This window comes from Crotalus tigris, unplaced genomic scaffold (genome assembly GCF_016545835.1).
Source record: "Crotalus tigris isolate CLP2741 ecotype Arizona unplaced genomic scaffold, ASM1654583v1 scf7180000017614.5298720, whole genome shotgun sequence".
In the NCBI taxonomy this organism is placed as follows: Eukaryota; Metazoa; Chordata; class Lepidosauria; order Squamata; family Viperidae; genus Crotalus; species Crotalus tigris.
In genome coordinates this window covers 3,713,465-3,735,378 of record NW_024096513.1, presented here as the reverse complement: position 1 = coordinate 3,735,378, position 21,914 = coordinate 3,713,465, and the positions used below count along the sequence as shown (strand labels likewise).

The 21,914-nt window shown below is 43.8% G+C and overlaps 1 protein-coding gene across 8 annotated transcripts in view; it reads right to left on the bottom strand.

Annotated features, from left to right (window-relative positions):
• Nucleotides 1-21,914, bottom strand: part of ADGRB2 (adhesion G protein-coupled receptor B2) — a 202,711-nt gene that overhangs the window by 146,038 nt on the left and 34,759 nt on the right. For 7 of the 8 annotated variants that reach the window (XM_039329608.1, XM_039329651.1, XM_039329634.1 and 4 more), the window contains exon 1: nucleotides 7,531-8,394. In XM_039329608.1, coding sequence (XP_039185542.1) covers nucleotides 7,531-8,329 — 799 coding nt within the window. In that variant the 5' untranslated portion in view covers nucleotides 8,330-8,394. Of the gene's footprint in view, nucleotides 1-7,530; nucleotides 8,395-21,914 lie in introns of those variants that run through there. The other variant, XM_039329614.1, reaches the window with a different exon arrangement.

The window sequence follows — 21,914 nt, the reverse complement described above, 5'->3', positions numbered from 1 at the left end:
CCTGGGCAATTCCTATTGGCTTTTGAAAGCCAATAGAATTAGACTCTATTCAAGAGAGTCTATTCTATTGGCTTTCAAAAGCCAATAGAATAAAAGGGAGTAGCACAGCTAAGGAAAAGGGGGGAAAAATGGCGGACTGCGTTGTTTGGCGACCCCCGTGAAATGGTCGTTCGATCCCAAATGGGGTCCCAACCCACAGATTGAGAACCACTGAGTTGGAGTAATTTCTTCAGAGTCAGACTCCTGGCCCATGACAAAATAATTTTCTTCGGGGTCGTTGTAGCTTTGAATGGTCGCTAAACAAATGGCTGTTAAGTCAAAGTCTACCTGTATGGACTCTTGGTTTCTTGTACAATGAGCAAGAAGATTGGGGGGGGGCGCTTATCTCAACAGAGAAAGCTTTTCTTAAGGCCTGGCTGGGCTTCAGACTTTCTACATTTTCCTTTGAGTGGAGATATTGATTTGATTAAAACAATAATGCTTCTCACTTCCACAGCACGTCTTCTGTTAAATAAGCTGTGCCGAAGCCTTGCAAAGAAGATTCAGTAGGACTGTCTCCAGGTTACACACTGGGGAGGACCGGAGCAAAGGGCTTGGAGATCTCCAAAGTCAACTTCATCAATTCACAACAAAGGGGAAATGTGACTCGGTGACAGTCCAGATCGTATCTTGGGCTCCTGGCCATTACGGGATATTAGCATACAAGCAAGTCCTGGAGGGTAATGCAGTAATCAGTTCTCCTGGTTCCTATAAATTTCTCTCCCCTGAGAATGAGGCCTTTAGCTTATCTCATTAACGTGAGATAACAAATAAACCAACACAAGGTGAGGCTTGTGAGGCTTCAGTGAGGCCCTCTGCATTGTACAGGCAACACAACTGGAGGCTCTGAGCCTATTGCAGGTTACTTCATCCGAGACTCTGTGTCCCTCCAAGGCCTCCTCCTTCTCCAGCAGTTCTGCTTACTAGAAAAGACCTCTCTGTGCAAAATCTTGGAAATGGTAGATGTACCAGGGGAGAATTTGGCTCCTTTGCAAAACTCAGAGGGAGGGCTCAAGATTAACAAAACATACAAGACCTCCAAACTTTGGGTAGCTTTCATATCTATGCATGATGGTATGTGGGGAAGACCTTGGGAGACACCACTGATGGAAAAACCTCAGGTAAAAAGTATCTCAGTCCATTAGAACGGAGGGGACATGGGAAGCACCTCAGAAAGGGCCTTTCCTCATTTTCTGGAGAGCAAAAGAGAGGAGGGGGGGGTGAGAAATAATTTCAGTCTTGCAAGAGTCTGTCAATGTAAACATAGGGCACAGATAGAGATAATTTTCCTGGTTCTGCTTCTTGTCTAGACAACCTCACAAGGTGCTGTAGAGAATGCTTGTTGTTGTTCCCTCCCTGCTTTCTAATTCTTATCTCTGTTGTTCTACAGCCTCCTGGGAGAAGCTTCTATCTGCTATCAGCTGGTACTTAAGCCAGCAAAACTGTAGGCCAGGGGGTGGCCCTTTTATGACTTGTGGACCTCAACTCCCAGAATTCCTCAGCCAGCGTGCCTGGCTGAGGAATTCTGGGAGTTGAAGCCCACAAGTCATAAAAGAGCCAAGTTTGAAGACCCTTACTATAGGCTCTCAGAGTCTCTCTCCCTCCCTCCCTCTCCCTCCCTCCCTCCCTCCATCCATCCATCCATCCATCCATCCATCCATCCATCCATCCATCCATCTATCTATCTATCTATCTATCTATCTATCTATCTCCATCTATCCCTCTCCATCCTTCAAATGATTCTGAGTACAGTTCAGCAATAATAAGGCTTGAAAAAAACACAACAAACAGAAAGAGGGGAAAAAACTGTAGAAAAAAAGTAATTTCTGGCTTTAATTCTGATAAAACCCTAAAAAAAATCAATGGCCCTTTGAACTAGACTAAATTATAGCAAACAGTACTTCTATAATCACAAGCCAATCATTAAACATCAAAACCTAATGTTCATTTCTTTCAATTCCAGGGGGGGAGGGGCAGAAATCCAGAAGTGGTTCCCAAGTAGAAACAAAGCTAGATGAAGTCCCCTCTTGAATCAAAACAGTCGATTTCACCACCTCTGCCCAACTCCATTAATTTCGCCATCGATTCTCGCACTGACGACATATGTAAGTACTCCCATCTCTGCACATACCATCTAGGTCTAGGACAGCCGTTCTCAACCTGTGGGTCGGGACCCCATTTGGGGTCGACCATTTCATGGGGGTCGCCTAACAACGCAGTCCGCCATTTTTTCCCCCTTTTCCTTAGCTGTGCTACTCCCTTTTATTCTATTGGCTTTTGAAAGTCAATAGAAGAGACTCTCTTGAATAGAGTCTCATTCTATTGGCTTTCAAAAGCCAATAGGAATTGTCCAAGCTGTCTCTGCCCTGCTGAGCCCGCCAAAAGTCCCATTCTGCAAACGGTGCTGCACCAGTTGAGTAGTCCTTGACTTACGACCGGTTGAGTAGTCCTCGACTTACTACCGGTTGGGGGTCACAGCATTAAAAAGGTTGAGAACCACTGGTCTAGGATGTCAGATCTGCCTCAGCTTGCACTCCTAAGTAAGAACAATCCTTAACTCCATTTATTGAGAAAAGTATGGCACATTAGAAGTCAAGTGAATTACACTAATGCACAGGCAGAACTGAGAAAGCACACGCTTAACCTTTCCCTCCCTTAGTTGCCTCCAATCATTGGGCCCCCAATCTTCAATCAAATTCAAACAAGTTGCTTTTATAATGGTCATTTCAGGTGTAGGTTTGGTGTGCAGCTGCACAACGTTCCCAGCCGGTCATCCTTGAAGCCCGTCTCGGAGAGATACAGTAAAGTTTCGTTCCCCTCAAAGCATCCCCCTCTCCTATCCAGCCCTCCTCTCCTCCCCCCCAGTGTTCATGGCAGCTGATAGTGAATGGTTGCGAAGCGCAAGCATGAGGTGGTAGCTAACATAGGAACTTATTTTGAAACCATACTTTTCCTCAATGTCAGGCACAAAGAATCGGGACCATTCATAAGGCTACAGCATAGAAGATTTACTCAAGCCTATACAACAAGATTATGGTCAACTAAAATTTAACAATAAATTGGTGCCAAATAAGGGTCCATGGAATTCAGGAGTGGCTGGATTTGGGTCTCTTTTGATAATGCAAGGATTCTAAACTGATGATGCTCTTCACTCTGTCCCCCAGCTCTGACTGCTCTTATCCCATCTCTAGATTATCTAACCCAGGGGTTCTCAACCTTGGCAATTTTAAGACTTGTGGACTTCAACTCCCAGAATTCCTCAGCCAGCAAAGCTGACTGAGGAATTCTGGGAGTTGAAGTCCACAAGTCTTAAAGTTGCCAAGGTTGAGAATCCCTGATCTAAGCCACCATGGCCTCTCAAAAGAGAATACGGCTACACCACTTCAAGAAAAAAAATATATGATCATCAACATTCTTCTAACGTTACTGGAAAGCCGAAAGTTCTTTCTTAGAACTCAGGCAACTTTTTCCCATGCTGCTTAGATACCATCTGCCCCCTCCAATGCCCTTCCTTGGTTGTGGTCAATGAGTTTTCATGGATGAGTCCAATCCCCTCCCTCAGGGCCCCGGCGCGTGATGACTCTGCAAATGAAAAAACACATTACCCTCTTAACCACCCAGCTACACTAACATTTTATGTCTAGGTGCCTTGGGGTTTTAATTGAATGTCAAACATAATTTGAAGAAGGTAACGGAGAGTTTGAGATACTGCCCTTAGAAAGCAATTCAGTGGTTGCAAATTACTTGCAGGCTTGTAGCAAAGAAGGATGAGAAATTTCACCCTTCGCCTTCTCATGCCATTCACCAGAATGACAGGACACTCTCACCATAGAGAGAGCACAGTGTTGTCGGCAATGGAAGCTGGGCAGACTTCACTTCTTCTACGCATGAATTGTAACTTCCTTCCATCTGTCCATCAAGGATAACATCTCGTATGAGTTGTCTTTCCCAACGGAAATTAATTTCATGTCATTCTTCTCAGATGGACTCCAGTAGAATACTCATCATAGATGGTATTTTTCTACCTGGAAAGAGGATGGTCTCAAAGTCAGCCAGCCAAAGGCATCTTGAGAAGGTCAGAAAAACATGGAAAGTTGGTCATCCAACTGGGTCACAGTTGTCTCTCTCACACCCTTCTTTCAGGACCTGTAACTTCTATTCTCAATAGCAATAGCAACAGCATGTATATACCGCCTCAAAGTGCTTTACAGCACTCTCTGAGCAGTGCTTCATAAATTGTTTTCTTCTCTACCAATGCAGAGCAAGGAAAAGTCTTATGCTCACTGATTCTTCACTGGGAAGACAATCCACAGGGAAAAACCTAGGAGCGACTCAGTCCATAACTATTTCAAGAAGCACCAGCTTCTTACTTGAAAAATGAACTCATATTCAAGGACGGTCAACACAAAGCAACGTCAGGAACAGGACTCTTAATATTTTTAGAAAGGGACCATGAGGGACTGGTCAATCCTCACTGTAGTTCAGGGGTCTTCAAACTTGGCCCTTTTATGACTTGTGGACTTCAACTCCCAGAATTCCTCAACCAGGCACACATGCCTGGCTGAGGAATTCTGGGAGTTGAAGTCCACAAGTCATAAAAGGGCCAGGTTTGAAGACCCCTGCTGTAGTTCATTGAAGGATCTGCAATGCAAGATGCCCTCCTGGATTGTAGTCCAGCTCTTGGCTTCAGTACTTGCAAGTGAAGGACCAGAAAGATTCCAGAGCATTTTTTTCAGATGAATGAGTTTTGTTCCATGCTTAAGCTTTTATGAGCTATTTTGTCTTCAGCTGAAGCTCACAAAAGCTGATGCCTTTTAATAAAATTTGTTTGCCAGAAATGGTGCTATCAGACTCCCAACTTATACCTAACATGGCCATCCTCCAGCTTTCAAGGTATTAGTACTCTACACAGCTTCTCTTTCCGTGAAGAGGTTTCCCTGACTGTTTACAATGAATCTCTTCCTTTGTTTTTTTAAAAAATCAGAATTGCTTACAAGAGTATCACAGATTATGCTAGTCTTTTTCTTCTTTGGACCTCTAGGGAATTCCTCTGAAATAAGTCTTTCCAGGCAGCGCTGTGGAAAATAATCTTGGCCTGCTGGTGTTGTAAACACTCATAAAAGTTCAACAAAACTGAAATGAGGTCCCTTAGTCACAGCGTACATTTTTAAGAAAGCAAACAAAACACAACAAAACAAAAATAATAAACCACTCGGTAGATTTGCTTGCTGACTGGGAAAATACCAGCCAGTCTTTTTGGCAGGCAGTTGTCCCATCCTAAATTCCTTGGAGACTGTGACTTCCAACTCTGTTTCCATGGAAATATGGGGCAGCATTGTTTTGCATCCCTAAATGTAGCCTTCATTTTTTATTATTGTTATTATTTAGATAAGATATATTCTGGACCATGTTCCACATAACCATTCCAGGGTGATGCCAAAGTAGCAAATAAAATAAAAGTGATTAACCTACTATAATAAAGAACACCAAATCAGTAAAACAATAAAATAAAACAAATAATAAAGCTAACAGAGCACATGAGAGGTATTTTCGGAGTACTGGTTAAGACAGCAGGCTGGAAACTCAAGAGACCATAAGTGAAAACATTTGAAGAACGGTTGCTGCAATTGGGTATGTCTAGTTTAATGAAAAGAAGGACTTGGGAATGACATGATAGCAGTGTTCCAATATCTGAGGGGTTGTCACAAAAAAGAGAGAGTCAATCTTATTCTCCAGAGCACTTGAAGGCAGGACAAGAAGCAACAGATGGAAACTAACCAAGAAGAGAAGCAACCTAGAACTAAGGAAAAATTTCCTGACAGTGAGAACAATTAATCAGTGGAACAACCTGCTTCCAGAAGTTGTGGGTCTTCCTCCCGACCTTTCCCCCCTGTCTTTTTAATCATACGTTTTTTTATTGTGTCGGAGTCAGTGTTGACTCCAGCCTCTGTCTAGGACCAGTTCCACAGTTTTCTAGGCAAGAGAATGCAAAAAAATCCATGATTTTTTTAGGATGTGAAATTGGTGAAACCTGGCCTAGAGCAAAAGAGCTGGTTGAGGAGGACAAGACCAAATGATATGAGAGGCATAAAACAGAGGAGGCTGCAGAAGGAAAAATAGAGGAGAGGATTCCCTAGGAAATCCTTTGAATAAGGTGACGCCAACGCACATTGTCTCCATGAAAAAATAACCGTGCTAATGAACTATGCCCCTCAGCTAAAGGAGACCCCTACATTGGAGTATTTAGCCAGCAACGTGCATAGCTAAACGTCTATGGAAGGGGTTCTCAACCTTGGCAACTTTAAGACTTGTGGACTTCAATTCCCAGAATTCCTCAGCCAGCTTTGCTGGCTGAGGAATTCTGGCAGTTGAAGTCCACAAGTCTTAAAGTTGCCAAGGTTGAGAACCCGTGGTCTGTGGAGATTCTCAGCCATCCAGGTCATAGTTAACCTAAAAGTGCTTTTTCACGAGGCAACTGGACTTTTCCAGGAGGCAAGGCCAGTTGCCTCATGAAAAAGCACCTTTGGTATTTAGCAAGCAATGTTTGCTAGGAATACAGATAGTCCTCGTTTTACAACAGCTCCTTTAGTGACCATTTAAAGTTACAATGGCACTGAAAAAAAGTGATTTATGATTTTTCGCACTTGTAACCGTTGCAGCATCCCCACGGTCACATGATTTACATTTGGATGCTTGACCACTGGTTCATATCTATGACGGTCGCAGGGCCCCGGGGTCAGGCAATCCCCATTTTGCGACCTTCCGACAAGCCAAGTCAATGGGGAAGCCAGATTCACTTCAGAACCGTGTGACTCATTCAACAACTTCGGTGATTCGCTTAACAAACGTGGCAAGAGGAGACATAACGTGGGGCGAAACTTACTTAACCAATTTTTCCCTTAACAACCTAAAGCAGGGGTCTTCAAACTTGGCCCTTTTATGACTTGTTGACTTCAACTCCCAGAATTCCTCAGCCAGGCACATTAAATTTACATTTTTATCATCATCCAGAAAGGAAACACACAAGATAGTCAGGCACATAGGAATATCCTGAGGTAAATCAAACAGTATATAGAACACACAGAGGAAAAAAGGCGGGGGAAAAGGGAAACGCCCCCTTCGTACCCACAGCAACCAATCAGAGTATAGATTGTCTCATGCACGAGTCAGCACTCTCTAATTCAGGGGTCTTCAAACCTGGCCCTTTTATGACTTGTGGACTTCAACTCCCAGAATTCCTCAGCCAGGCACGCTGGCTAAGGAATTCTGGGAGTTGAAGTCCATAAGTCATGAAGGGGCCATAGTTCCCCCATGCTGGCTGAGGAATTCTGGGAGTTGAAGTCCACAAGTCCAAAGAGCCTAGTTTGAAGACCCCTGACCTAAAGGTTGGGCTCACTTGTGGTCATACGGTGAGGACTATCTGTAGTCACCACAGCCAAAGGGCCAGAGCAGAGAGTCAACCGTCCCCTTCCTCTCCCCGCCTGTCCTTACCGTGCTTAATCTCTGGAGAATATACATCATTCGCATTCCCAGAATGCAATTGGGTCACACAGCAGTTGTTTCTGCTGCTGGTGGTGGTGGTGGTGGGGGCCACAGGGGGCGTCAGGGCATTGGAAAGTGTCTGGTTGACCACTGGAGGAGCCGGCAAGGTTCGGGGTGTCTGGCAAGTGCAGCCCGTTTGTGAGAGACTGCAGGGCTGGCTGGCCCCCGGGCGAAGGCAGTCCTCCAGCCACCGGCAGAGCACGCTGCAGGTGAACTGGCTGGAGTTGTTGTTGTTGATCAGGAGGACTTCGACAAAGCGGAACTCCACAGCTTCGGGGGGCAGCAAGCGGCTGGCCGCTTCGGGCTCTTCCGCCAGGCAGAGCTGCACAAAGTTCTTGTCGAAATGAAAAAAGGCAAAGGGCCCCCCACCTTGGCAAAGCTCCAAGCCCACTTCCTCCTCCTCCTCCTCTTCCTCTCTCCCCTCCTGGGGCAGGGCGGTGGCTCTGGGCTGGCTGCAGGTGTCATTGGAGAGGTAATGGTCCAGCGGAAGCACCATGGGCGAGTAGTGGGTGCAGACCTGCTCCTCCCGGTTGAACTTGAGATACAGAGAGTATTTGGTTGGATCCGGGTTCTCCAGGGTCCATGAGCAGCCGGTGGAGACGGTGGGGAAGAGGTCCTTCAAGGAAAAAGATCCGTAGAGGACCCCGGAGGCCAAGGCGGAGCAAGCACTTGGAGCCGGATCAAAGCCCCAGGAGAGCCACACCAGACACGATATCACAGACAGTAAGAATGGTCCAGCAGGGTTCATCCTATGACATTTGCCCTTTGGGAGAGAAAGAGAGAGAAAACGGTTACGCCAGAGGATGGGGAGAAGCTGCCGCAGGACCCGTTTTCCTCACTGCAACGCAGCCCTGCAAGGTGTAAAGGTAGGACTTGTGTGTTTATTTTATTTATTAGGTTTTTATCCTGCCTTTATTACTTTATAAATACAGTAGCTCAAGGTGGCAAGCGTACGTAATACTCCCTCTGTAACGGAGTGAGCAAAGCTTTTTAAAGTTTGCATTAAAAAAAATCAGGACATTACCTCTATTTTTTAATTCTAGGAGGAGGAGGAGGAGGGGGAGGAGGAGGACAGCATAATCAGACTTGTGAGATTTTGTTATTTTAGTCAATCTTAATAAAAAACAGTTTTAGCCTTCCTGCGGAGTTGATTTCCCAATCTGGTTTATCTACTGGGGTTGCCACATACTTTGCTTCCCCATGCTTCACCTCCCAGAGGTTCTTCATTTGGAAGCAGCTCAGACAGATGCCTCCCTAATTCGGAGGAGGAGTCTTCTGAAACCATTTCAGCTTCTCTAGATTTTCCTCCAAATTTGGGACATTCTATTTTCATTAAAAAAAACAAAAACTAGACCAATGGATCCCACAGGAGAAGCAAGACAGATCATGTCTAGAGGCTGTTTGGAGATCCACACGCAAAGCATGACCTTCTTACATGAACATTAGACTCAACAATGTCTTTGCTTTCCAGGGTCCCTCTTGTTCCTCCCACCCCACTTACATCCTTAAAGAGATAAAGAAAGTAAGTCTGACTTGATTTTCCCAAAGGACAGTTCCACACCCAGCTCTTAATAATACATACAGATGTATTATTTCAATGATCTCACTTCTCAACTCATCATACTTCCATGACAGTAAAAAAAATAAAATAAGCCAAAACAAAATATGCTGTGAGGCTGTGATTGAACCTCTCCCTGTGACATGCATCAAGCTCTTGGTGCACATAAAAAAGTGAAGAGCTTCGATCACAGTGTTGCGGTCAACAACTTGACTTTTCTTTACCAAACCGAGGTAAAGAGCCGAGGTGGCGCAGCTGTTAGAGTGCAGTACTGCAGGCCACTTTAGCTGACTGTGTTCAGCAGGTCAGCGGTTCAAATCTCACCGGCTCAAGGTTGACTCAGCCTTCCATCCTTCCGAGGTAGGTAAAATGAGGACCCAGATTGTTGGGGGCAATGTAATATATATATATATATACATTGCTTACTGGTGTACACCGCTTAGAGAGTGCTTGCACTTAAAGTGGTATATAAGTCTCATAAAATAAAAAAATAAAATAAATAAATAAAAACCCTGAGGATGGTCCTAACTTGAAAGCAATGCAGAAGGGCCTTCTGACCAACCAGCGGACATTCCTAGAAGAACTGCTGTAGGTCTCAGATCCCAGAGAAGTTCAGATTTACGACCGGTCTGTCCTCTGATGGTCTGATTCTAACTTATTGAGAACTTGAAACCTGAAAAAAAACCATACCTCAAAGAGTGCCATGAAAGCAACTGGCCAACAGTCTTAGAAGATTAGTTGTCTCATTTTGCCTAAATTAAAAATTTCTGTTCTATCATCAAAGATTATCCATGAAGAGCCCACGGCAACGGAGAAATTATTATAAAGAAGGTGACTTTGCCCATATCGTTTTTTTTCCCAAACACTGAGACAGGTACTGCATAGAAATGATGCCCAGAGGGTTGAAATAACAACCAGTATACCTGATTCTGAGCAGGAGAAGATACCTATATTCAGGTAAAAGTCATGCAGTACAGCTTTGGAAGGGATTGTGACCCTGCTGAAAAACAGGGGGGAGATGGAAGGATTGGATCTTCCCCATCTAAAGAAGAACCAGGTTAGAAATGCAGGCAGTCCCCGATTTATAACCACAATAGAGATCAGAATTTGAAGCACAGCATTGTTTATATTAAAAAATAAATAGACACTGGACCAGTATATGCCCTCAGCTTACAGTCAGTTACTATGTGACCTTCAGTTTGACGTGGGCCCCATTTATAAAGAGAGTCCCGGCAGACACTGTGTGAGATGCAAATCCTATTCAGGATTGTGCATTACTGACACTGGAGTTCAAAGCATGGCCGCTTTCCCTGTGGGGTCATTTTTATGTCTTCCTATGACTGGTTGTTCAAGCGACCCATTTGGTTTTCTAGTGGGAATCAATGTTAAAGTTGTTGGGCAAATGTTCTGCAATGCCAGATTTTCTGCAGATTTTAATTACCAATCAGATCCCAAAATATTGGACGTCTGCTCTCCAAAATGGAAAATTAAGTGCAACGGACCGGTTCTGGTTTGATATTCTCATTTTATTAACTACCCGGTGGATGTTCTCAAGTTTTTGTTGTTTGCCTGCAGTCTCAGCGACAGAAGACTCTTAAAGAGGGGGGTAATCGGGGTGAACTGGGAGACTGCAAGGTAGGAATTTCAACCCGCTGGGAGAAAACATATTGTCTCCGAGTTCTTAAAAAGCAGTATACGTCTTAAAGGTGCAAAAGCTTGACTTGCAGGAAGCTCAGATTTCCACCCACCAATCCTGCATGCTGCATTTTCTTTTTAATCTACCAAGCCGTTAAGCACAAACATCCTGGACACGGGTAAGTGCTGTTTATAGAGTCATAAAGAGTCCGGCCTTGGCCTCATAAACCCCACAGGATACACAGTTGAAGAACTGGGCAATTTTCCAACCTGACAAGGGAGTGGAAACCCAAGCAGAATTGCCAGCTGTACAAAGAAATAGAACAAATTCCGAGACACCAGCGTAAAACTGTCTATAAGATAAAGAATCTTAGCCCTTTTTTTATTTATTTATGGCATTTTTGCTTTAACAAAGCTTTTGTGGTTTCAGGCTTTAGCTCAGTGCTTTTCAAGCTTAGCAACTTTAAGGTAACACGAATGGCAACATGTCAATTTCCAGAATGCAGGCTGGAGAATTCTGGGAATTGACATCCATGCATCTTAAAGTTACCAAGCTTGAAAAACATTGCTTTGGCTGAAGGCTGAAAGTGTTCCCAATATACACGAATGGCATAATGAGGCTTTTTCACTGTTTCTTTGGGTGGCTGCTGCCTACCAGCTATTGTAAATACTTATCAGCTGACACAGAAGCTTGCACTTACAGAGAAATCACTTGGGGAACTGGATTATGGCCCACCCTGCCCTGTTATAGCCAACCTCCTTCCAACGATAAGTGAACAAGGATGTCACCATGCCAGAAGATAAATCTAGAGCCACATCCTAACCCTCAACTAAATCTCCTCCAACAGATGTTGACCTGGACTGTGCTACCAAGCAAATGGGATCAGCAGCTGGAGGTGCTGATCAACTAAATGGGACCCTTGAATGAAAGATTAGACTAGACTTTCCAGGAAGAAAGAAGGAAGACTTGGGATGTCATGGAGGTTCTCAATCATCCAGGTCATGGTTATCCGAAAGATGCTTTTCCAAAAAGCAAGTGGACTTTCTTGATTCAAGTGAAACATTTTCAAGGAAAAAAAAAAACTAAGGAAGTCCAGTTGCTTTTTGGAAAAGCATCTTTGGGAAGAGGTGGGATCATTGACAGGGTTATTTGAGACTTTCTTGGTCCACAACCCTAATGGAGATTTTTTTTCAAAAGGCGGTTAGTTCCCAGCATTGATGACTGCCCTTTGCAAGGTGGACCAGTTCTTGGTCAAGCTTCTAATCCAAGCAGGCTCGCTATCAAGAACTGAAGGATGCCACTCTTGTGTATTTTTGTAAAGCAAGTCATAGGAATCAAAAATAAGGAAAAGCTTCAGCCAGCCCTCCCCTTGCCATTTGCAAAACCAAGCTGGCTTGGAACTGGGGACGGTGGCAGGTGTTGGCCCACAGGGACTTTCTGACTCCTGATGAGCTGTCACAGGCTGTCAGTGGCTGTCATACATGGCTGGGGGCTGAAAGTGTAATATGGCTAGAGTGTGGAAAATATCACCTGTGCAGATCTGTTCAGTGTCCCACCAACCTTCCCCCCTTCCACTCTCTCTCCAGAGCCAGAAAGGCAGCCCCCCACACACACACTAAGACAAATGACCCATTCTTACAAAGAGAACTGCCTGGAAAGATCTGCATATACATAGGAGAATAAACAACCAGAAATAGGGGGGGGGGGAGACAAAGCTAGCAAATTTTCACAGTGGAACAACAGTTCCTGCCTGATTCAGGATATTTGCAGACATTAAGGCTAAATAGGAAGGAACCCACAAAGCAAGGCTGTTCCCCAAAGAGCTGCATGCATGGATTTTTCTGGATGGTTCTCAAAGGGCAGGTGGGAACAACCTCAGAGGGCTGGAGAAAGGGGTGCAAGTAAAACAAAAGCTAGTGTGGAAATGAAGGCGAACGTATGTGTCCCAGGATAATGTTGCAGGATGCAATCTGAGTCAGTCTCCGGAACCACGGGTTTGTTCTTCCAAGCTTTTGGACATGTGCTGGAGCCCATCCTGAGGGAACTGGACTGTACTATGAGTAGCACTTATGCGGTGCCTGGTGGTGTGTGGCTTTGAGTTGCTGATTGGGGGGCTGGAGGCCCCTAGTCAGTCAACAGGAGTGCTCGTTTATCACCAGTTTACCAGATACTTAGGAGGGGAGGATACAGCAGCAAAAGGAAGCAACCAAGGACTGGCCCATTTTAACTTGGAATGGTCACTAAATGGTTGTCAATCAAGGACTACTTGTAAACAGCTGCCTTGCCCAATCCGATGCCCACTGGCATCCTGGGATGAAACCTTGCTGAGAAAGCTAGAAACTACAATGCCCATCCCAGAAAAGATGGAGGCACAAAATCCCCCAATTCAGCTACCACAAAAGGAGAAGTGCTACTGAGCATGGGCCAAGAGCTTCTTCTTTCTGATTTCAAAATCCCAGGTAGATCATGCACAATGGGTAGATGAGAGCAATCAGGGTCCCAGCTCCCTTCCTATCCCCCCCAATAAGTAATTGGGGGGATGCTATGGACCCATAAAAGGGTGCCAGGGTCAACTGGGGATGTCAAGAAAGGCACCCTCCTAAATTAAATCCTCTGGATCATCATTAAATACTTTCCACAGTTTAAAAAGAGGTTAAACCAGGATCCTCCCCAAAGTTGTCGAACATCTCATAAATCAAACATTTGTTTTTTCCTCCTGCCTGATCCCTTTTAGAAATGGAAGGAGTACAATTCCCACCTCTGGGCTGAGAGTTCAGGGGGGGGGAAGGCCTGGCAGACCCAGAGAGCACCAGGTCACGGTTCACACACTCTGTTTGTCACAACGGCAGCCCTGCCTTGCTTCCCCCACCTCATTCACATTTCAGAGAGCCGTAGAAATTGCACAGAGGACCCGTTGGCTGGGGAGATTCCTAATTAAACTACCAGGTTCATCCCCTCCCTCTCTCCGTGAGGAGAATGCAGTTGTGGGTTCCTTCAAGGACACAAGGTGATGGCCGCTCCGCTCTATCGATCCAGCCCTTTACTGCTTCTCCGGAAGAAGGACAGCCTTTAATTAACATCTTGACTTTGGCCCTGGGGTCAAAGAGTTTTGAAAGTCTCGTTAACCACAGCCAAATTTCAGAACAATTAATAACCCGGGCAATAAGAAAACACAAATCATCCAGAAGGATACAGCCTTCCACTGAAACAACATATCAGGTGGCAAAGGATTGTGGGAAGAGTTGGGGCATAGGGCACTGTTCACATAGGGCACTGAATTGGATTGCAGGGGGTCATCAGAATGGATCTAAAGGTGAGGTCAGAGGAGAGGTAAAACCCAAACTAATTTCATTAATGTTTCACTCATTTTGCAAAACATCCCCTGGCTTCTAAACCATGATTTATGGGAGGCTCTGAATCTGGGCTTTAGGGACCTCAGGGGGGTCCAGAAGGGTTCTGCAGTGGGGGGAACATATTGTGATCATTGTTATTGATATGATCTTCCATGCCATATTCACCTAATTTACAACAATGCAGATAAATTTGCTGTGATCAGTGAAATGTTTTATGAGTGAGCACAATAAACAACTGGAAACAGTTCTGTTTTTATTTCTCCTTTCTTATACAAATGTAACTTTCATCAGTCATCATCTACAATAAAAATGGTTTTCAGGACAATGAAATGGTCCAGATGAAAGAAAAAGCTGGAAATTTATATTTTTATGTATTGCAGGAACACAGTTAATTGGAGTTGGTGAATCGGCTGTGGTTAAACAGCCATGGCGACACACAAGCTGTGTATTAGGTCACAATCAGCGATTCTGATAACTGTGGGATGCTACCTGTCAAGATTCATTCTTGAGAAATCTAAATTTCTAAGGATCTTTGTACCACCAGTTGAAAAAAAGATTTTGCGAGAGTCTACAATTGCCCTTTTTATACAAGCCGCTTCCTTTCCCAGCAAATAGCAGGTTTATTTTTGCTGTGACAACAGTCGTTTAATGATACAATCTAGTTGTGGATTGATACTTGCTGAAATTGCTTTTAAATTCATTCGGATTTTCAAATGAACATTCATAAATCTCAACAAAATAAACATTCACTGGTGCTGTTGGAGCCTTCCCCACCCCCAACCTAATCTGTAGGTCCACTAAACTAAGAGAGAAGACGGCAAGGAAGTAACAAGCAATAGGGAGAAAGCAGAGCTGCTTAACTCATTCTTTGCAACAGTCTTCACACAAAAAGAAATTATAGCGCAATATACCAAAAAAAAACATACTGCAAAAAACAAACTAGAAACAAAAATTAAAATAAGCAAGAAAATGGTAAGAGAACACCTATCCAAGCTTGACAAATATAAATCACCAGGACCCAACAGATTACATCCCAGAGTTCTGAAGGAGCTGGCAGATGTTATCTCAGAACCATTGCACCATCCATATCTTTCAAAAATCCTGGAGCACCATGGAACAACCTGAGGATTGGAAAAGGGCTGATGTGGTTTTCATCTTCAAGAAAGGGAAAAAAAACAGACCCAGGAAACTACAGACCAATCAGACTAACATAAATATCTGGGAAGATCCTGGAAAAGATCATCAAAAAACAGATCTGCGAACAACTAGAAGCAAACAAAGTTATAACTGGTAGTCAGCACGGGTTTGTTAAAAACAGATCATGCCAAACCAATCTTATTTCATTCTTTGATAAAGTGACCAATTTAGCACAATAGCAAAACGCTGTGGACATAGTATACTTAGATTTCAGGAAAGCATCCGACAAAGTAGACCACAATCTACTGCTTGATAAGCTAGAAAAAGATGGAATAGACAACATCACCACCAGATGGATTTATAGCTGGCTGACAAACCATACTCAGCAAGCAGTCCTCAATGGTACTACATCCACATGGAAAGAAGTAAGCACGGGTACCACAAGGCTCCATCATAGGCCCAGTACTTCTCAATATCTTCATCAATGACTTAGATGAGGAATAGAAGGGGAACTCATCAAATTTGCAGATGACACTAAACTGGCAGCAGTAGCCAACACCCAGAAGACAAGCTCAGGATTCAAAAAAATCTTGACAAACTGGAACAATGAGCCCTATCCAACAAAATGAGTTTTAATGTAAAGAAAAGCAAAGTTTTACATTTAGGCAGGAAAAATCAAAGATATAAGTACAGGTTTGGTGAGACCTGGCTCAAAAACAGTAACTGTGAGAGGGACCTTGACCAGGAACCAGCAATATGCAGCAGCAGCCAAAAAAGCTAATACAATCTTGGGTTGCATAAACAGAGGCATAGAATCAAGATCACATGAAGTATTAGTACCGCTTTATAAAACCCTAGTGAGACCACACCTGGAATACTGCAACCAATTTTGGTCACCATATTACAAAAAAGATGTTGAGACCTTGAAAAAAAGTTCAGAGAAGAGCAACTAAGATGATCAAAGACCTGGAGACTAAAACATATGAAGAATGGCTGCAGGACTTGGGTTTGGCTAGTCTAAAGAAAAGAAGAAATAGGGGTGACATGATAGCAGTGTTCCAGTATTTGAGGGGCTGCAACAAAGATGAGGGGGTCAAATTATTCTCCAAAGCACCAGAGGGCAGGACAAGAAACAATGGTTGGAAATAGATCAGAGAGAGAAGCAACCTGGAATTAAGGAGAAAGTTCCTAACAGTGAGGACAATTAACCAGTAGAACAGCTTGCCTCCAGAAATTGTGGATGCTCCATCACTGGAGGTTTTTAGGGAGAGACTGGACAGTCACTTGTCTGAGATGGTATAGATTCTCCTCCAAGATTCCTTCCAGCTCTATTCTATTCTATTCTAAGTTCCCAAAATCTTGCTTAGTACTGTGTGACCGGGAGACAAAACCCTGAATATACTTATGCAGATGAAGGGATTATGCATTATGCAGATGAAAACAATTCACATCTGCATAATGTGGCAGCTGTGATCTTTTTTTAATGAGCGTCTCCCATATAGATATGTGTGTGGGGGGGTATGTTTATCCAGCTTGTATTCACCTCTATGGTAGGTGTGAATACTGTACAAGCGACATATTTGATAGGACATGCTTGCGTTATATTCCAGAAGTCATTGCAAGAGACCAAAACCTCACAACATAGTTTACGGTGGGCTAACTAGAATTTGAGAGCCAGTTTGAAATAGTGGTGAAAGCATCAGGCTAGGAACCGGGAGACCCGTGAGTTGTAGTTCCACCTTAGTTTCAAGCTGGATGACCTTGAGTCGGTCACTCTTACTCAGCCCTGGAAGGAAGGCAATGGCATGCCCCTCCTGAAAATGCTTGACAATAAAACTTCAGGGATTTATCCAGGGAATCGCCAGGTGTGAACAGTGACTCAAAGGCAAAACAAACAAACAAACCACCACTGTTTAACGTATTGTGTGAACTTAGCCAAGATACACCCAAGCTGCTTACTGTGCTCCCCTTCCCTCCAAAATTGTCACCCACTTCTAATCATACAGTTGTAAACAAATTACGTGGTGATTAAAAATCATCCTGTCTATTTGATTCAAAGGACTGACTTGATTTGAGGCATCAATTTGATTCTGAAAATCAAGTCTGGGGGGTCAATTAAATCAGGACAGTTTGATTCAGGACTCTGAATCAATCTGGAGGGGGGGGAAATGTAATTGCAAAAGGCCTTCAAATCACACAATCAATTCGAAGAGATTTAATTCTACCTGCTCTATCAATCCACTTCAAAAAGCCGATTCAGTTTAGAGATTCACTCTTATCAACACTAAGCTGATTTTTCAAACAGCTCTAGGAATTATTTGAACGCCACAAGGTTGGGAAATGTCAGAAGCGTATCCAAAATGGCCCACCTGTTTCATCCTTGTGTTGCTGTCAAGAGGAGGGCATGTCCTCACATCCCAATCAAGAATCTTGTCCTACACCTTTTCTTCAGTATATTCTTCAGTTAAACAGATGCATTCTTCAGATACAGGCAATCATTCTCACATGTTAACTTTAAACAAAAAGGCATGGTATCTGAATCTGTCACATTGCCAACTATCAAGCATTAAGGGATACAGGATGCCAGGTGCTGTGTATTATGGAATATGAAATATTTACTAGCTGTCTCCTATTCAAGACTGCCAAGAGCAGACAACATTTAGAGGGATATTTTGGAGAGCAAATTTATTTTAATTCAACAGTGAGCCAAAGCAGCCAAGATTACTTTTAATACTAATAATATCAAAGTCAAAGATTTAAATGCAATTGAGATCTAGACTGGTGCAGATACGGGACTAAGCCTAATCCGCTGTCTACCAGGGAAACTCACTAATTAAATAAATTAAAAATGTGTAAAATATAATCAGCAATCCTTGAATAAATGAAGAGCTCTTTGCTGATTTAGCAAGGACCCAGGATGCTCCTCTCAAATTAGCTGATCATGTCCCCTTAGACTAAAACAAGGAAATGTTTTTTTGTTTTTTAAATAGAGGAGGGGAAATAGAAAGTCAAATTTGATCTTTGAATGACAGGCCAGGGGCCACCCATGCTGCCCACTAAACGTGTGAAAACAGGATAAAAATGAAATCTGATTTCAGTTCATTTGCTTTTAAATTGGTTAAAATGAAATAAAGTTCACGGCGTTTATCTCTAGGGATGTATTGATTGCTTTTTCATTTCTGAAGCATTAAAATCATAATTGGGAAAACAGAAAGACTTCTAGAAGCTGCTTATAGTCCTGAACAGAGAAGTTCTACATTTCTGGATTAGAGAAAAGAATAACTAAAAAGAATCCCAGTTTACAAGGTCTGGGACAGGGTTTTTCAATCTTGGCGATGTTAAAATGGGTGGACTTCAACCTCCAGAATTCTTCAGCTAGCCTGCTGGCTAAGGAATTTTGGGAGTTGAAGTCCACAATTTTGGGATTTGAAGTCCATACATCTAAATATTGCCAAGGTTGAAAAACCTTGGTCTAGGGCAGTAGTCCCCAATCTTTCTGGCTCCATACACCGGCAGCAGTGGCAGACAAGCGGGGGGTGGGGAGAGATGATTTTGTGCATGCAACCTAATCCCACACATGTGCAAATAAGCTACACATGCTTGCCCATCGCTTACGCAAACCAGTTCCCAACATTCTGGTCTAGGGTCTATGTATGCTATAGTATGCATATGCATGTATGGTTCAGAAATTGCTACCAACTATTTTACAACAGACATCAAACAAAAGATATCTAGGGCAAAGAATATTGGGTCTTTAAGGAATAACTCAACCCAGAAAGATGTGAAGTTTTCAAAGAGATGTCTGGTAATTCAGTAATAAAATAATGGGAGTGAAGTTGCCTTATTAAATCACAACTCTACATCCTGAATAGGTTTAAGATCACCTTGAAGCCAAGCTGTTGTGTGAAAAAAAACTGAAACCAGGCCAAGGAGAGGCTGAACGTTCACAGTGAGGAAGAGGAAGATGAACCTGAGTGATTAAAACAAATTGTTTTCCTCCATTCAGGCCTGCTTAGCCCATGCAAAAAAAAAAAAAGAAAAAGTTGAGAACTACCTGTATTGCTTTCCTGGAAGTTAACTCTTTTGAAGCCTTCTTCCACCTCATGTCCCTAAGCAGCACGCAGATTACAACTTTTAAAATTTGGGAAAGACTTATTCAATTAGTAAGGTCATGTGGAGAAAATTCACCTGGCATAAATGAAGTTGCAATTGAGCACCACCCGTTACCACCCCATACCAGCAAACATCCTATATTGTAAGGTGACCAACTTTTTTACAATGAAAAGGAGGACACAAATAAATTGAAGAAAAACATATCGTAAATAAAAGAAACATTTTATTCATTGCAACAATAATACAGAATACACTATAATATGATAAATGCATAATAAAAACATTTGTAACAATAACATTTTATATTGTAATTATGCTTACATACCATGCCCCTGCCCGCAGCCGCCCCGCCATCACTGCTACCCCGCCGTGTAGAGAGGGCCCCGCGGCTCCCAAAGCACCAGCTGTGCTGGCTCTGGCCCCAGGGGGTAGCCTGCCGTCAACACACCCTGCCTGCAGCCGCCCCGCCAGCACCACCGCCCACCCTGCACAGCCCCATATAGAGCAGGCCCCGCGACTCCCACAGCACGGGGGGCAGCCGGCCACCACCGCCCCTCACACCCCTGCCCGCAGCAGCCCTGCCGCCCCTGCCTCTTGCGCCCGCAGTCCTTATTGCCGTAGCAGGGCGGAAGATAAAGAGAAAGTTACCGTGGTGTTGCCGCTCCAGTCTCCTCCAGGCATCTTTGGGACTAACTAGGAGATGGTGTAGTTGGGTAGCAGGGAGGGGTGCAAAGTTCCTGCCAATTCGCCTTCGCTGCAGACAACTTATATATGCAAAGTTTGCCGGCCGGGTGTTTTGGCGCGCTCAGCAGCAATTCCTATTGGCTTTCGAAAGCCAATAGGGGGAGTAGCACAGCTCATGCAAAATTTGAAAAAAACCTCATCAAAAAAAGGTGCCGGAACGCCATTCTGAGCGTTCTATGAGAAAAAAAAAGCCCTGCAGATTAATCTTCAAATATCAAAAAGGAGGACATGAAGGAGGACACTTTTTGAGAGAGGACAGAACTCAAAAAAGGAGGACGGTTGGTCACCTTATATAATATTGCAAAGTTCAGGCAATCTTCAGCCGGAGATGCTGGCTCTCTAAGAGTGGGCTTCAAATACAACCTGCTTGTATTTATGCACCTGCCTGCATTTAAACTTAAAAGAAACCTTCTTCTATTGGCACCTTGGACTGCTGGAATCCGAGAAGAGATTCACTGCTCGATTCTACTGGATTTACAGAGGAATAGCTGGGTAGAAGCTCAGGACTTGCAGTCCTTTGGTTCCAGTTGCCAGAGAAAAATAATTGTTCCCATAGACATTGCCAGATTTATATCCAGCACTTTCTCCAAAGTGTTCAAGGCAGGAAACATGGGAGGCTGATAGGCTCCTAACAGCACTATGAACTAAGTGAAAAGTGAATGTGAGACCGTGCCTTTCCGATGCCCCAATCCTTTCCCTTCAGGCAGTGGTGGGATTCAAATACCTGAACAACCGGTTCTCTTATTGGATGCAGGCCTGGTCCTCTGAGGCCTAGAACGGACTTCCGGAAGTGGCATCCATGCATTTCCAATGGGCTGTTCTAGGCCTGGGAGGCCTCCTCCAGGCCTCTGCGGCTTAGAATGGACTTCCGGAAGTGGCATCCACGCACTTCCGGCGGGCCGTTGTAGGCCTAGAACGGACTTCCAGAAGCAATGTGCATTCAGCTGGTTCTCTGAACTCAGCAAAATTTAGCTACTGGTTTTGCTGAACCGGTGCGAACCGGCTGAATCCCACCACTACCTTCAGGTTTAAGTAGAACTGTTGGATGATGCTTACGGGTTGCTCCAAACCACAAACTCCCATATATATAGCTGAGATTAAAATCATATACAGATAGTCCTCAACTTACAACAGTTCATTTAGGGACAGTTCAAACTTACCACAGCACTGAAAAAAAATGACTTATGACCGTTTCTCACAGTTATGACCTTTCCAGCATTTCCATGATCATGTGAACAAAACACAGATGCTTGGCAACTGACTCATATTCATGACTGTTGCTGTGTCCCAAGATCATACTATGGCAAAAGCAGACAAACCACCTTATGATTTAGTTCGGATAAGGCTGATGTGTAGGTCATGGCCATGACTTAGAACGGACATGCAGATCATGTGTGGCCCACCAAGCAGCATTGTGCCTAGAACCACCATTGACAACAACTCCATGTTGCCAGCCGTAGAACAACTGATCAGTGTGCCAGGTATTTTCCCCTCTTCAAGTTGGTGAAGAGAGTAAGGGAGATGACAGAATTATGAGAGAACCATCACTTATTCAAAATGGGCTGAAACATATTTAGGTCCTTAGAAGTAAATAACACGTGGAAGCAGCTCAGACAGAGGCCTCCCCAATGAGGAGGATGAGGAGGGGGAGGGAGGAGGAGGGGCAGGAGGATAATCAGACTTGCAAGATTTTGTTATTTTAGTCAATCTTAATAAAAAATAATAATTTTAGCCTTCCTGCAGAGTTGATTTCCCAATCTGATCTATCTACTGGGGTTGACAAATCCTGTGT